General features: G+C 31.9%; 3 protein-coding genes across 3 annotated transcripts in view; 1 reads left to right on the top strand and 2 right to left on the bottom strand.

The window, feature by feature from the left end:
- The window catches only part of LOC108744232 (L-lactate dehydrogenase-like), a 152,311-nt gene extending 147,896 nt beyond the window's left edge, over positions 1-4,415 (bottom strand). Inside the window, exon 1 of the mRNA XM_018479892.2 lies at positions 4,073-4,415. The gene's annotated coding sequence lies outside the window, so the exon portion shown is untranslated. The remainder of the gene's footprint in view (positions 1-4,072) is intronic.
- The window catches only part of LOC108744172, a 65,229-nt gene extending 60,002 nt beyond the window's left edge, over positions 1-5,227 (top strand). The window contains exons 3-4 of the mRNA XM_025976778.1: positions 2,416-2,445; positions 4,455-5,227. Coding sequence (XP_025832563.1) covers positions 2,416-2,445; positions 4,455-5,035 — 611 coding nt within the window. The 3' untranslated portion in view covers positions 5,036-5,227. The remainder of the gene's footprint in view (positions 1-2,415; positions 2,446-4,454) is intronic.
- Positions 5,228-10,263: 5,036 nt separating this feature from the next.
- Positions 10,264-16,890, bottom strand: LOC108744282 (ubiquitin carboxyl-terminal hydrolase 47). The gene is made up of 11 exons (XM_018479979.2): positions 16,661-16,890; positions 16,159-16,605; positions 15,568-16,058; positions 15,189-15,415; positions 14,361-15,065; positions 14,067-14,242; positions 13,789-14,005; positions 13,161-13,406; positions 12,254-12,972; positions 11,810-12,198; positions 10,264-11,743 (listed from the first exon to the last, which is right to left on the bottom strand). The coding sequence occupies exons 1-11, from the start codon at positions 16,856-16,858 to the stop codon at positions 11,566-11,568; spliced, it is 3,993 nt and encodes a 1,330-aa protein (XP_018335481.1). The 5' UTR covers positions 16,859-16,890; the 3' UTR covers positions 10,264-11,565.
- Between the last annotated feature and the right edge of the window lie 88 nt (positions 16,891-16,978).

Genomic DNA, 16,978 nt, shown 5'->3' with positions numbered 1-16,978 from the left:
ATTAGAATGCAATTGGAAGTCGGAGTGAAAAATGTCATCAATACGAGTTTGAAAGAAGAAAGTATTGCTTCCACCACTTTACATTAAACTTGGTTTGATCAAACAGTTTGTAAAGGCATTTCGACTTGACCAACGGTGATTATTTCATGTTTAGATATCGAGGTCGTGATTTATATAGGTTTTAAGCATGTAAAAAAATCGTAAGGACACAAAAAATTACTTTCTAAGATAAAAGTCAATTCAAAAATCACGCTTTTTTTGTTTTTTTTCGATTTTCCATGCTTTAATATTGTCTGAGGTATTTTTAACCAACACCATCGAAAAGAGCATCGTTAAAAACATAGAAACACTGGTTAATTATCGAATATTTTTTCGTCGCACTCATTACGTGGCAAGGGTTCAAATGGAAATGTGTTCTCTGAGCATTTATGGGTTAATGTGACGTGGTGTATACCATATAATTATCGTTTTTTATTACTTTTAAGACAATTACAACAAATATTAAAAATTTTAAAAAAAAAAATTTCGCAGACCTGTATAATTGTTACATTTTTATCAGTACAATAGAACTGATAAAACTATTATACAAATATTGGTTATATAATAAAAAGTTTTATAAAAACAAGGACTTTACCTACGCAACCCTAAACAATTAATTGTAATATCATTTAAAAGCAGTAAAATAAATTTTATATAAGTAAAATGTCCTATTATTTACTGCACTGACCAAAAAAATGGTCTAGCATTAACAATTATTAGGTTGTCCTTGCAATATTAGGTCTAAAATCATTTTCAGAAATACTAATCTCGATTTGCGTTAAAAATATTTAACCCTTGTTAGTTTATAAACTGTTTTCGTAAAGTTTAAATTTATACTTTCCTTCTTTACGAAGAAGTTACGCAAGAAAACGCAAAACTTCCTATAAAACATATAAAAAGAAGAACCAAACTAAAACGTTGGTTAAAAAACCACAAAATTTATAGCAACATGTTATCCTGTCTTGGCAAAATTTACACACATCCGTTAAAAGAGAAAAGTAGACGCGTGATTGATCCATACAAATCAGATAGGATTGTGTTCGGTTATGCATAGGAGACTTGGAAACGACGATAGCTACACAATCCATGGACAAGGTAAACAGTCATCCCTTACATGGTAAAATGCGTTAAGAAGATGTCGATACGGACGGAATTTAGTTCGAAACGGTTAGATACCTACCTATATTTATTAGAGACCTTTTTTGAGATACAAACGATATAGCTGAGCTATCGTTTCAAAATTGTATCAAAACCAGCCCAGAGGAAATTTACATCAGAACAATAGGTAATTACACCAGTACCGTGGCGAACCTGAAGGGAACATTTTTTAAATTAATATACAATTTTGTTTCAAATTCTTTAAAATAATCCTAATATATTATAAATGCGAATGTGAATTTGGTTGTTTGTTACCATTTCATACTTTAAATACTCCACCAATCATTATAAAATTTTGGTGAAATATTGTTAGAAGTACAGAAAAGGAAATAGGGTGCTTTTTATCCAGAAAAAATAGTGATTTCCCGAGGGATTGACACGTATTTACGACATCAACGCAAGCGAAGCCGCCGGTAAAACCTATTCAAAAAAAATGCTCCTCTCGAAGATTAGAATAATTAATTTCATATGGTCGTCGATAATCATTGACAGTTTTCATCCAAAAAAAAATACTGTTCCCAAGGGTTAGAAAAATTAGTTTTATTAACGCATCAACGCGAGTGAAGCCGAAGGTAAAACACCTATCATGAAATTTTGAACACATATTGATACAGAAAAGGACATAGGACACTTTTTATCCAGAAATAAAATACTGTTCTCGAGAGATAAAAAAATTAATTTTATGTAGTCGTCGGTGATCTTCAGCAGGGGCGGCATTAACCACTGCGAGGCTCCAGGCGCGTAGATCTTTTCGAGGCCCTTGTCCTTGTGGAATTAATTTTAATGAGTGGAATTAATTTTACTTGACAAAGTTATTAATAAATAAATTTAGAATTTCAAAATTGTTTATTTGAAATTAACAAGAACTAATAATAAATGCAAAGATTAATTATTATTTAAAAGAATCAAGGATTCAGAAATGATACTTGCAGCTTTCTTGAGTCTCAGAAATTCAAATAAATATTAGTACTATTGGTACCATTAGTACCTAATATTTTCTAATTGGAAAATTACGCGAGAACGCGAGGCCCCTGCAAGAGCGAGGCTCGCCACCCCCAAAAGCCGCCCCTGAAGTTTAATGGAACTTTTTCGCTGAATATTAATAACTTACTTGCGTTAATAATCGTTTTCCATTTGATTTTTTTTGAAAATTATTGTATGAGATCTGTATATAGTAAATTTATAGTAAAAATTTGTTAGTAACAGCAATTATCTTTTTTTTCAGAATAAAAAATTCTGGATCTGCTGGTAAGTTCATAACTTTAATAAATTATAATATATATTTAAGTAAAAAAAGTAAATTTAACCGTTATTACGATACACAACTTACTCCATTTTGTGTGTAATCATAGTAACAAAAGCTTGGAAAATAAGTAAAAACCCACGGGACTGATGAGTGTTGTGAAGACATCGCATTTTGTTTTTCCTTATTGTACATAAAAAAAAAACTCAACCGTTTCATATACGGTGCAATATAAAATAGATTTGCTGATAATTAATGCTAGAGTCTAGTAAACAACATTATTCTCTTGTGGTCTTTTCAAGCTTTTATTTGTTAGACGTGCACCAATGTGACGATAAAGAACTGTGTGTACCTATACGTTAACAAAAACCATCAAATAGAACCGCGTTGTCTCTATGGATACCGTGTAATTTTTATTGAACTGCATGTATCCGACAATGAGAAAAACTTGCATTCAGATGTTCCATGTAATTTCTGATTTTTTACTTGTTTTTCAAACTCATGAATTATTTGCACTTTATGCATTTAATGAAGCAATGTAAAACAAAATTAAATGCAGAACAGATACTTATTACTTATCATTAATTAAATGAAGAGTAAAACATGTAAAAGTTCTGATGTTCTGACAATTATGTATGCGATATGCGTTTAAACTTGTCTATTTAATCCAATTAATATTAATTGATTAATTCAGTAACAGTAAGGCTTCATATTGTTTTTCAAGTTTTTTTTCATTTTAATAAAACAGACTTGAGAATAATGTTTTTGGCAACATACTATCGTAAAATGAAAACTCAGGGGTTAAAAGTATCTTGAATATTTTTAGTCTTTAGTCTTAATTATTATAATAAAAGTTCAAATGTATTTATCCCTGTTTAGTAAAAATCAAGCAGGTAATCTATGTAATTAAGATCATTAATAATATGTCTTAAAGATAATTTAAATTTTTTTATAAAACTTCTATATTAACGTAAATCCGTTGCTTATATTTCGTTTTATTTTAACAACTAATTATTATTAACTAAATGTTGGGCAATTAATAAATTTACACGCTAAAAGCGTAAGTTATAAAAGTGATGGTTTATTTATTATTACGAAATTTTAAAGTAATCCTACTACAGAAGTATAATACAGAATTTTTTAATGGTCATTTTTGTAACCGATAGGTAAAATGTTAAAACAATGTCTTAACACTTTCGTAATAATTGCTCTAATAGCTGAAAACATTGCTTCTTCGGCGACAACTGCCACACAGAATACTATCACTTCGAACATGATACGAATAACAGTAGGGTTAGTCTCCCTTAAGTTGATAATTGAAGGGGTACAGTCAACCAATGAACCAATTACATGCAATGTTGATCCTAAAATTATAACAAAATGTTAATCGTTTATAAATAACAATTTTTAATTTTATTCATTTCTTCAAGTAAATTATTTACTACAAATCGACTGCACCCCTTCAATTCTAATTGTAAATACTTAAAAAAAAAAAAAGCTTTTTTGCTGGTAATATTTATCGTATTTCTTGTTTACAATACTTCTAAAGTAATCTAAAGTAATCTTTGGTAATCACAAAAAAATATACATATTTCATATTAAAAAGTGATAATATCAATTAGTAGGTCGTACCTGTTTTACAGACCAGTTTTCAAAGTTTTTGAATTCGTAAGTACCGTTGCACGTTTCGCCAAACCACTTTAGGGGATTTTTACAAGTTTCTTCACTAAAATTTACTCGATATAAGTTCCGAAAAATAGTCCACTTTAACATTTAATAAAACTGAAACATGACTGAAGTCAACTATGATAATCCAAAATTTCTTTTAAATGATAGAAGGTCTACTCAATTGAGTTGCTGGACACGATAGGATTTCGTTTTAATAAACAAAAACCTAACATGAAAAAAATAGGAATAGAAACTGCAACTAGTCCTTAATGTCGTAGAAGAAAAGCTCTATAACAATATTGTACTTTCGTATAATATTTAATATGTCAAATTTATTTTTATTCAGACTCTGAAGAAGGCCATCCTTCACTTCGTTTGACCTTTCGTACGTGTATGCGTCCCCCTATCAGTCCTCCTACTGATAAGGAAATAAGTATAATTACACCCCCAACGTTCCCAAACCCACCCGTATCCAGCAGTCACAATTCCGCCAACGGAGTATGGTCGTGGTTATCCAGAAGACCTTGCACCGAACCGTCTCAGTTGGAGCCCCCATTATCATCCCGTCGGGAGAATCACTACACCCACATGGAGGAACCCTACAACAGCGTCACCGAAGGGATATACGCTGAGGTTGATAGGGACAGTGCCACAGACAGGGACAGTAACAGTCCCGCATACCAAAATTCGGCATATACCGATCCCGATGCTCCCAGTGCTCCAAGTAGTGCGTATTATTCGGACTTGTCAATAACCCCCGTGCCAGAAAGGGCTTACGAAATAGTGGGTTTAGTAACTATGCCCACATGGGACGCTAGCAGTAGCAACAACAATAACAATTGCGGTGAAACAAGTGCAACCAGAAGGCCTACTGCCAGACTGGCAGTTATCAGTGAAAACAGTACTGTACCATCGGACTATGTTTAATATTCTAATCAAATAAAAAACAGAATACGCCAACTAATTTTTTTCCTATAGTTTTGCAAAAACAAAAACTTTTATCTTTTCTCTCACCTGTAAATCTTGTTAAAGTACTTACCTGCATGTTATCAAAAAATAAACCAATTAAAAATAAATTGTCTGATGGTAATTAAGTATTATTAAAAAGGGGAGCTGAAATTTTATTCAAAAGTGTAAATAAGTAATTTTAATTTAATTTAATTTTAATCGTATGCACACAAATGTAAATTTTGTGTATATAAAGTGTATAAATAATAAGCAAGAATTGGTGCTGATTTTTTATAAATATATTATTAATTTTGTGATATAGTATTAATGTCTATAATTGTTTAAGAAGGCAATAAATGTCTATTTTATTTATAAACAAGAAACAATTTAAATTCCTGAAAGATGTAATTATGATCCTAAAAATTCAATGTTTTTGATACTACTGTCATTAACTTACGGTGAGAAACTAAAAATTCATATATATTTAATTATGTAAGTTGAAATAAAATATTTTCTCTTTGTTCAGGACTCCCAAAGTAGCTACAGCAGGGTGTCAATCAAAAAGCCCAAAGCAACTTGCAATAATTATAACGTTGTGGCTGTGAATGAAGACGACACAAGTGATTCAGGGAGAATAGGGGGACACAACCATCCCCCAAATCTTCATCTTCCTATCCTCACCCTCTTTAATGTCTTTAACGAACATATATTTACTTTTAAATATATACATTGTATATAACTGAACTAGTAATTACTTTAGGTGTTACTTATAAAAATTTAACCGCAAATAGACTCAGTAATTGTAATTAAATATTTAATTATTAAACAATCAACATCCATTGTATCTAAATATGTTCTTTATTCAGATTGTGTTTGTTGCACAAATTGTACTATGTATTGTGAACGTTAATTCTTTATTGTAATTATTTAATTATTGTTAAACCGAGCCAGGAAAATGACTATTACAAATGAACCCTTGCCAAATTTAAATAAATGATTTTTTTAAGTGTATGTCTTTTATTATTGTATTATTGCCTCTGATAGGTAATATTTTATTAAATTTTGCATGAGCGCCATCAATTAGAAGAAAACGAAAGTGTTTGAACTGCCTGCGTTAGATAAAACAGAAATCTGTAAAAACAATTACAGAAATTTGCAAATTTAATTCGCAACGAATTTCAGAATTCGTTAAAAACGACAGTACAAAAGTACAGGAATCTGTAAATCCAGGCGTCAATGAATTTATGAATCTTAAATTCGAGAATTTTTAATCATGTCCGGCGCCTCCACCAAAATTAAAAATACCCCAAGCGACTTATGCTCTCCTAATACAAAAATCGGAAATTTTAGAAATTTTGATTTTGCAACATGATGACCGGCGCCTCCACCAAAACTTTTTTTTCAAAATTTTTAATCATGTCCGGCGCCTCCACCAAAATTAAAAATATCCCAAGCAACTTATGCTCTCCTAATACAAAAATCGGAAATTTTAGAANTTATACATTTTTTTAAAGACAAAATTAGATAAGAAAAATGCATAGATCCACTTAGAAAGATTTTAACAATATAAATGGATAAAAACATGTAAAAGAATAATACTTCATCAAATTTTAAGGCGACTGCGATGGTCAAGTCAATCATCTCCTACAGGAAGGAAAATCTGTAACAAAAGGAAAACACTTTAAAAAACATATTATTTCGACATACTTAATTTGTCTTCCCAAAAACATGCCTCATTTATGAGTAGGATTTGTTAGATTTCAAAATTATGACTTTCAGAAATGGCAAAATTACAGGTTCAAAATGGAGGGTAAAGGGTGCAGTTACAAATAAACTGATTTTACAAATTTTGTCCCCGTCCCCTACAAACAAAATTATCAAAATCTGACTCACCCAAATTACAAACTTTTGGGTTCAAAGGGAAGAGTAGAGAACCTTTACAATAATCCTTACTTTTATCTGTGACATAAAAAGAAATTCCCAAAATGTAATAAAGGAGACTGTGAAAACTATGCAAATTACAATGCCTACAACTTTTACCATCAAAAACTAAAAAGGGATTTATGATAGCTTAAATACAAATTAATTATAATTATAAATACCGATATGTATTTTATAATGGATTTTAGTCGAATATCTGGAAGATTAACTAGCAAAACAGATATGAGCAGACATTGAAAACCTTGTGAAATTAATTGAAAACATTCACCTAAACATTATTGTAGGCAAATTTTTTAAATCCCAAACTAAACAAAATAACTATCAGGCTATTTATTTCAATTAAAATATAACTTGTCCATCTCACAAAAATTTTTAGTCCAGACCTGTCGCACAAACGAAAGGTCACCTCTGACAATGGATCAATATTATATTTATTCGCAGAAACTGAATGTCAATATAGGCAACCCTAAATATTCTCTCTAAAGTTCAAAAAGACTTGATGTAAATAACGTTATTTTATCATTTTCGTCAAAATAAAAATCGAATGTCATTAATTTATATATTTATAACTTTTAATCGAACTCATTAATTTCATTTTCCAGGTCAATTTACTCTATTTATTAATTTAAGAAGTTTATTAGCTGTTACAAAGCTTTATAAGTCCTGGAACTGATTAATTGATTTGATTTATGAATTTAATAATTTCTAATTAGGCTGAGAACTTTCATTTTACAAGTTTACAATTGCTTTATTTAAATTTACTTTCATTACCATNTTTTTTTTTTTTTTCTATTCGACAGTTTTGAACAAAAAACATAAGGTAATACGGGAAATAAATTATAGAAAATTAAGCAATTCAGTTAAAAGGCTAATAGTGGTTTTTAATAAAATTGGAATGTGTAAATTGTTTGAGAAATTTTAGCAAATTGTTTTTCTTATATTTGTTTAGCTCTATTTCAATTCAATTTCATTTTTTGTTAATAATTCTTGCATTAGAAAATGATACAGAAATTTTATTTTATTTGCGTCCTCAACTGATCAAAAATTTAGTGCAGCTAATTTTTAATTAGGTTTTACCATGGAGGTTTGCTAACTTTTATGATGACATTTAGCAACAATATGTAGATACTTAACGCTAAAAAAATTAATTAATAATTACCTTTGCTGTAGATACTGATCATCAGGCTGGCAGTTCTGATAAAAGTCGATGCACATACGACGATGCCATTCCACCTCTGCAAGATAATTAATTTTGTTAAAAATATACGTTTGAAAACACCAAAATAAAATAAAAATTGGGTAATTTCTTAAAAAAATAAACTGATGAACAAAATTATACTCTTTTATAAAATATTAAAAATAAAAATTATACTAAATTTTTCGATTCTAGAAAACCCAATTACATTTTTTTGAAGCAATCATTTTTATTCCAGTAAATTTTTGAAAATAAAATACTCACTGGATTGTAAATGTCTATTGCACTAAGGAAAAACACTAGCAGGAGTTTGGCAAATACTAAAAACATTACAACGAATAAGTAATGTTTTGCAGCCAACACTACTGTATGAGCTCCACAGGCAGCTTGTAATCCACCATTTCGCAACACAGCAATAATCACTATTGACCCTGGACATCATTGCAAAAGCTGCACGGTCAGGAATAATGTGTTACATTTTGCAAAATTTGATAAGATATCCCTTAGATACCAATAAAAATGCGTACTTCATCAAAATGAATTAACTACTTTGAATGGATATGCCCCAAAGCTTGTGGTGATAATCACTAAAATAAATAGTACACTTATTACTATCACTAATAAAAAACTGATAAAAACACTTGTATCTACCTTATTCTAAGTTTAGTATTATATTCAGACAAATTACTCAATAGAACATATCTCAATCTCTCTTGTGGTCTTGTAAAATCTCCTGCATAATATTCAAGATTTGCAATTACTAAGTACTGCAAGGGCTGTTGATCTTCAACTTTACTCCAAACTTCAGAAGAATTGCCTACAAAAAAGAAACATGTTTGTATTAGAACCCTACCTTAAAATCAAAAAATTCTTCTTGAATAACCTTTAAAATTTACCTCATAATATTGACAAGTTTCTTCTGGTAGAGTATTCAAAAATATCCGAATTCGATTTCTATCAAGGTCCTATAGCAAAAATGATATATTTATTAATGATAAACAAAAATGATACAAGTAACTTACTGAACAGTAGTCCACTGGACCAGTGATATTAATTTTTCCATTCATATTTCTGTTTTAATAGTGACCTCCTTAGAACTTTTAAATTTACTGAAAACGACAAATAATAAGGCATAACATAACACACATTATACAATAAAATTTACTTATGTCGAAAGTCGTTAATTAGATTCAAAATATCATCTGTCCTATTTTTAGTTGGCATACAATTGTTTGAACTTTGTTTTAAATTTTTCACAAAGGTCTTTTTATCAATCATTTTACTTGCTTTCTTCTTTTCTATTTTAACTAGTTTAACACTTTTTCTAGGTTAGCATAAACATTGACAACATAAAACTATAACTAACCATAACTATTGACAATAGTCATAATTGGCAATACACGGTAAAAGCGCAAATCCATACATATTGGTTTCCATATTACTAAAACTATGGGGTAATCCCAGATAAATATTTAATATACAAGATGTTTCATTTTACTTACTACTTAGGCACTAATTCTTGCAAAACTTTTTAGAAAGAAAATTTAACGAAAAAGTATCTGCTACAAAATCACAATTATTACGTGTTTTTAGCTTACAATGTTTTCCCTTAATGTTTACATAACAATTAAAAAATAAAATATAATTGATTAATTAATTAATTCATATTTACCCTGATTCATGGATAATTGAATTTAAACCTTTTATGATGCTACCTGTAGAGTGAATAAATACAGAGTTTTTTAACTTATCTTTGTAGTTGCTGATAAACTCAATTTTAAATAATTGGTGCATCTTGTTCATACAAATAAAGATAAGTCTCTAATCTGATAGTTCTTGAATATTATAATCGGTATACTGAAAACAGTTTTATTAATCAGTCACAAATAAATGTTCATACAAAGTTGTTACAAAGGTAATGAATAAATTGAAAAAGGTAACACAGATATTTGTTGAAACCACTTAAAAATTAAATCTCAGATTTATAATTAAACAAAAAACTTTTAACGAAAACTTTCATAAGAATCCAAAGAAACACTTGTAAAATAGCAAGGACAAAGTAAAACGCTTGTAATGCTAAACACTTTATGTACAAAAGTAGAAAACAGCAACTGAGGGCAAGGCAAGAGTCAAATCTCTTGGTTTGGATCCTTCTCGAACAATGTGGTATCAGGAACAGTTCGATTTAATATGAATAACATAAATGTTAGTTTACTATAGTAAGGAGAATATATTTACAAGGAGAAAAAAAATGAGGTGCAGTCTCTCCTCTAGTAAATCACATCCTGTTTGAATCTAATCTAGCAAATAAAAACTTATAACAAAATAAATAAACAATAGTGCAAGTCATGTACATTTCTTATCTATTTTAGCACCCTTCTCTTTTGTTTATAATTCTTCAAAATGGAAAAATATGCTAGGTTTTATAATCCAATAATTCGACAAACATCATCCAAAATACCTTTAAAATTTTCAGTAATAAAATACTGACTATTAATTAACTAAAAATGCAAAATTAGTGCAAGATGATTTTCAAAAATACATATTGAGAATATATATTTTTACTGTATCATAAACTTCCAAATCAAGAATTTATTAAAAAGGATCCAATAATATTCATTATAAATCACACATTATTTATCAATTACCAACTTGAAATGATAGAAACTGTGCTTTAATAAGATAAGACATGCTCTTTTTAAAGACTATATCCTATGATTAAAGAAATAAATAAGATTTAATTTAGCGTTAGAAAAGCAACTGTGAATGAATATTATATGAGTTAAAAAAAAGTTTTATGAAATAAATTATATACTTTACATATTTGGCACAAAAGAGCCATCAAAAGAGGCCGAGAAGAAATTACTTAAACAAAATAAATCGGAAACAACAAATAATATTTACACGTTTTATCGACGACTCCAGTTTTGTTTAAGCGTGGTGTTTTTTCCTGTGGTCGTTACCACCTTTTAAACATCCTCTATCACATACAGACTATTTACACAGACTTACTTGCGTTTATAAGACAACAGTTATTAGCGAGCTTCATTTTTGTACATTACATGTGAAAGTTGTAGAGTGAGAGACTGCACTGAGTAGAGAGGAGGGCAACAAACAAAGTAATTGTGATATTTAGAGTTGAGAAAAAGAACTGCATCAGCCAATAATAAAAAGGGCCGCGACAGCAGACAACAAATAATAAAAACAGCAAAAAACTGTTACTCAAGTTTATGTTGATCATAATGACGATGAGAAAGGAGCAAGAAAGACACATCTTTTGGGTCCGTTAGCTGATGCTACAATAGAAGTTGAGCCACTGCATTTGCTGATATTGTCGAGGTTGAATGTCGTCTTCAATAAGATGACAACCATGTCAGTCCACACAAGGCTCTTCTGATTTGTTACTAGGGTCCAGGTAAATTTTAAGACCTCGTTCCCTCCTTAACGAATACGACGACTTTGTACTAAATTTACCTAAGCGAACGTTTTCTTTTTTAGTGATTTCCGCTTTTTCTTCTGCTGTCAACTCCTTTAAAGTTTCTCTACTATCTCTGAAATGAAAAGAAAAAACGATCATAATAATATAATTAATGTTTACACTTATTAACGTGATTTACCTGTAAAAAAACACGCTTCCATCTTCATTAACTTGAACAGGCCAGTTCTCCAAACTAGTTACATCTGGATTCCAGTAGAGTTCCGAGTCCACCTCAAGAACATTCATATCACAGGGGAAGTTATGTTTCGGATGCGTAACTTCGATAAATTCGGGAGGTATGTGTGACTCCTCGGCCAGTTTATTCTTTAACTCGGCCATCGTCGGCGTATCGAGCACCACCTCTTGGAAAGGGCATAAAGTCAATGTGCTTGGACACCAACGTCGCACGAAAAGGCACAACTGGTCACTGCTGGTCACCTTCTCAGGCTCTCCTATGTCTTGTATGAACATTTCCCAATTGTTTGTAATCGGGATGTCGACTCCAAATTTTTGGTCATCAAGGTATACCTTTTTAATAAAAACCGCCCAATTTTAAAATAACAAACTAATAGATAATATTTACCTTTTCAGGCGATTTCCAGTTCTTCTTCCTTAATCGACACGTGTAATAATTTAAGTCAAGCATATGTTGTTTCTTTGCAGCCATGACAATCTTCTTTTTCGCACTTGCAACCGTCTGTCCTTTGGCTACCACCCACTCAAATAGGAACTCCAAGGGTACACCGCTTTCTGGTGTCAATCTGAACACTTTACCACTGTATTCGTCTTTTTTAAGGACTCTACCCAATTTCAGCATCAAACGTTCACCATCTTTGAGAGTACTGAGTGATTCATACAATCGATTCCACTCCACCTCGTTGGGGCACTGTCGATACACTTTAAAATATTCTATTGACACCCCCAAAATCGGTTCCATGTTCTTTTTAAACCGTGCTAAGGTTATACGTTTATCAGCTTGTACTCGACACCAACGTTGTTCCTCGCGATGTTCCGAGTTCGAGGACGACGATGAGGGTGAGGTATCCAAGGGTATGGCGTTTGAAGGTGAAGTGGCAGTTGAATGAGTTAAAATCGGGTTGTTATTTGTGACGATCGTGGCTTTAAAATAGTAACTGGCAGACAACTGGAAATCGCTTGGAGACTCGTCGTCCCAATTCATCTCTTCAGCAGGGAGCGAGAATATGTCGTGATTGTAAAGATCTTCGGCAGGATCATTTGGAGAGGACATGTGCTGATCCGCAGGGGAATTGGAACTACTTGATAACAAGCCTATGCAATCACCTGCATTATAAAAAAAAATATTTACAAAATCAATTCTTTTATAAAAATACTTATTCAAGCAGGAACTTAATGTCGCTAAAGATAGAATTCAACTATAAACAGATACTTCTAAAAATTGCCACAAAATAAACTTAATAAGAATGTTTTATACAAATGATTATTAAACACGAAAGCAAGACTTATTGTACCAGGTGCGTCGCCGACAAGGGTCCGATCGCTATCACTTAAGCTGCTATCTTCACTATTACTTTGATCACCAAATGGTTCCGAAGCACCGCTCACTGAGGCGGCCGCAGAGGCTCCCAGTTGAGGAGAAGAATTCTGTATGTCATTGTTTACTATCCCATTATTTCCATCACCACTAGCTACCAAATCTATTTTATCCGTGTTTCGTATTGAATCAAGCGAAGGTATGAACAAGCACTCCAAGGTACCTTAAAAATAATAAATATTACAATAGTTTATATTTTAAAATTTTATATTTTAAGGACAGTGCCACAGACAGGGACAGTAACAGTCCCGCATACCAAAATTCGGCATATACCGATCCCGATGCTCCCAGTGCTCCAAGTAGTGCGTATTATTCGGACTTGTCAATAACCCCCGTGCCAGAAAGGGCTTACGAAATAGTGGGTTTAGTAACTATGCCCACATGGGACGCTAGCAGTAGCAACAACAATAACAATTGCGGTGAAACAAGTGCAANAAAAAACTTCAAAAAATATGTACTATACATAATGACAGAGAAGAAAAATATATTATATGTATATTATTTCAATATTTTTTACTCATACTAAATATTAATAAAAAACTCACTGGGATCAGTGTTTGGCAGTTGAACATGTAACGTAATAAGGTATGAAAACTCCTCGATAATCTTATACAGCTTAGACTGTTCAAAAGTTTTTTCGGGATCATCATCAAACCCATTGGACACGTAAAGTTTGTAATGAAAATAGGTAGGATCGAATTGCACCAAGCTTTCATATCTATCCAGATGACAAAGCTGATTCCTTTCTGATCTCCACACCAACTGCAAAAATTAATTAACAGTCACACATCCCATTCGTCTATCCCATCAATATTAATCCTACCGTCATTTTGCCTATGTCCATATTAAAATTATCAGCTACACGTGTATAAAGGTCCCTTACATAGTCGCCTTTGTGAATGCGGAAATTAACAGGTCCATCTACTTCTTCATCCTCCATATTAACCATATATAGTTTTACGGTTACGCCTCCTGGCCTATAGCTTTGGAATTTTGTACCTTTAAAGTTTAAAGGACTATTACATAAATTGTCCTTTATTTATATAATTTTCAAAATGTAAGCGTACGTTTATTTATTTATTATACCTATATTTAAAAATTTACTAGTTATCATTACCAGGTTCTTTTATTTCAAGAAGCCATGAAGACATATTCATTGACTGCATATCGCCAAACTTCGAGTTTTCTTCAAAATCACACTCTATTAGTTCTTGTATCCTGTTAAAAGTAACTAAACGACAATCTTCATAAGCCACGAGACCTTCCAACTTAAAAAAATGGTACGCATCTTTCGTAGCATCAGAAAGAGTTGTATCATCAGTACAATAAATTTTCACATCGACTAATCGTTTCTGAATAGGATGCAAACAATAAACTTTCAAACGAAACATTTCGTTCTGCCTTTCTTTAGCGACCCTGTCAAACTCCTCCTTTTGTCTCATTTTTCGCAACAACTTTCTCAAGTGAGGCGGAAATTCTGCCACTGTCATTGCTTTGCAATTCCTCTCTTTATCTATCTGCCTGTACATGAGCATATAAGCATTTGTACTAGAACTGTAGGCGCCAGAATAATAACCGCGACTTGGACCACCACCGTAAGTTTTCTTTATATCATCTTCGGTAATGGGACTGACCATCTGATCGTTAAAACAATACCATTTGTTTTTTTTGAAGTCTTTTATGTAAGCGTAGTAATGTCCCCCTGATGCACTGCCTGAATGAATCATTATGCTGAAGAGTTCGTAGATATAGGGACCTTTCACCTCGGGATTACATGCCTTTCCAATTTCTTGATTGTTACCCCCTGAACTTACATCTATACCTTTAAAAGGAGGAAGTTTACAAAATAAGTGCATGAGAAAATAAAATTACAAGTTAAATAGAATAAATTGATTTTTTCCAATATTCTGTAATTTTTTGAAGTCTTAAAATATTTTTAATTTACCTTCATCTTCTTCTTGACAGTTATTATCTGGGCCATTTACTGTACACGAAACATCAGTCCCATGACAACTATCATCATCAAGGGCGGAACCCGAGTCCGTCGTACTGCTATCGTCGCATTTGACTATCGTTTCTTTTTCTTCCATTGCTTCGCCATTATCACACAAGCTATCCAAATCCGAATTGGCTATAAACGAATTCAGGTTCAATATTTCTTTGAAAACGACCCTGAAAATAGGATAACAAACAAAATCATCGGAAATTTATTTTCTAAAAAATATTAAAATGAAAAAAAGAACAGTGTTCTACAAAACTACAAAGCAGTAAATAGAATATTTAGCAAAGTAACATCATTGTTTTTAAGTGTGTTGTATTCTTACTTATCATTCAGCTTTATCCTGTGCATAGTGGAATAATCAAAGTCGAATCTCTTTAGATGCAAAGTCAACAGATATGGAAATTTTGTGAATTTAAATCCCTTATGCGCGTCACACTTCTTGTTGCACTTTTCGCAAAAGTACTGATTGTTGCCGTCAAGAGTTTCTGGCTGAACAAAAGCTCTTAACGCCTCTTCAACACTGTTATAAGCCACATTGCTGCCGAATGGGCGCAAAGGCAACGGTACGTCGAGAAAAGTATCTTCTCGAGATTTCTCTGTTCCGCAATCAAGACATTTGACATAGTCCAACATTTTTCCCTCGTAGAGGGCGTTTATAAGATTCGCCTGTTCCGTGTCTTTAAACTTTTGCTCGAGAGCATCGAACATGACACGACACAGCTCCTGTATGTCGTGTTGCTGCCATGCTTCGCTAAGATCCCAACCGAAACTCTTTGTTAACTCTGTTGTCTCTACAGCAGACTTACTAGATGTCTACAAAAAAAGAACTATTTACTTATTATTATTACATACAATAAAAAATATGTGAATATTTTACAAAACGGTGAACAATTATAAATAGTAAGTTCCTTACCTGTAAATTCAGGAACAATTTTTGCAGTTGAAATGGTATAGATGTGGCAGTGTTTTGCCCGTCGAATTCCCAATTGTAAAGGGCATTTCGAAACTCAGGGGTCATGTATAAGGCCTGAAGTAAACTATTCAAGTAGCAAGTCATCGCTTGATTAACAAGACCGACGTATTTAGATGACGAACTGGAAGATGAAGACGAAGAGGTCGACGAATGTGATGATTCAGCAGTCGTAGAAATTGCAGGTAACCTCTTATTACTTGAAGACCACATTATGGCTGGTGGTTGCTGATCGATAGAACCTCCTGGTAATTCGCCCATAGTAGAATTATTTACAGAAACATCCAAGCTACACTTTTTTTCTCTTATAATCAAGGTGTTACAAATATTCTTCTCAAATACGACGCCCACATCAGTTAACTGGCTGTCTGTGTAATTATTTAAAACGATCTGTAAATGAAATATATAAAAATACACGTTTTTAATCATAAATAACTTTATTTACCACTTCACCATTCTTATTTTTTAACAGCAATTCAAACTCATCGGGTTTGTAGCCAAACTTCTGGCTCACATCTTCGATAACTTTGGAGACCAACTTTGAAGGTGTTATATAAAAAGTATCCTGGTCTGTTCCTGTTGATGTTCCTATGGTGTCGTGAATTAGTGCCGTAATATTGCCGTCACAGGAAAGAGCCTCCATGTGCTATGAATAAAGAGAAATATGTAACTAATTTCAACATACATTATAAATAAGTAATTTTTTCGACAAAAACAAAGTTTAATATGAAATAAATTTTATAATTTCACTTTAGAATAAACA

Source organism: Agrilus planipennis, unplaced genomic scaffold (assembly GCF_000699045.2).
Source record: "Agrilus planipennis isolate EAB-ADULT unplaced genomic scaffold, Apla_2.0 scaffold13, whole genome shotgun sequence".
In the NCBI taxonomy this organism is placed as follows: Eukaryota; Metazoa; Arthropoda; class Insecta; order Coleoptera; family Buprestidae; genus Agrilus; species Agrilus planipennis.
Note: the sequence above shows the minus strand (reverse complement) of the source record. Positions and strands in the feature narration are given on the sequence as shown.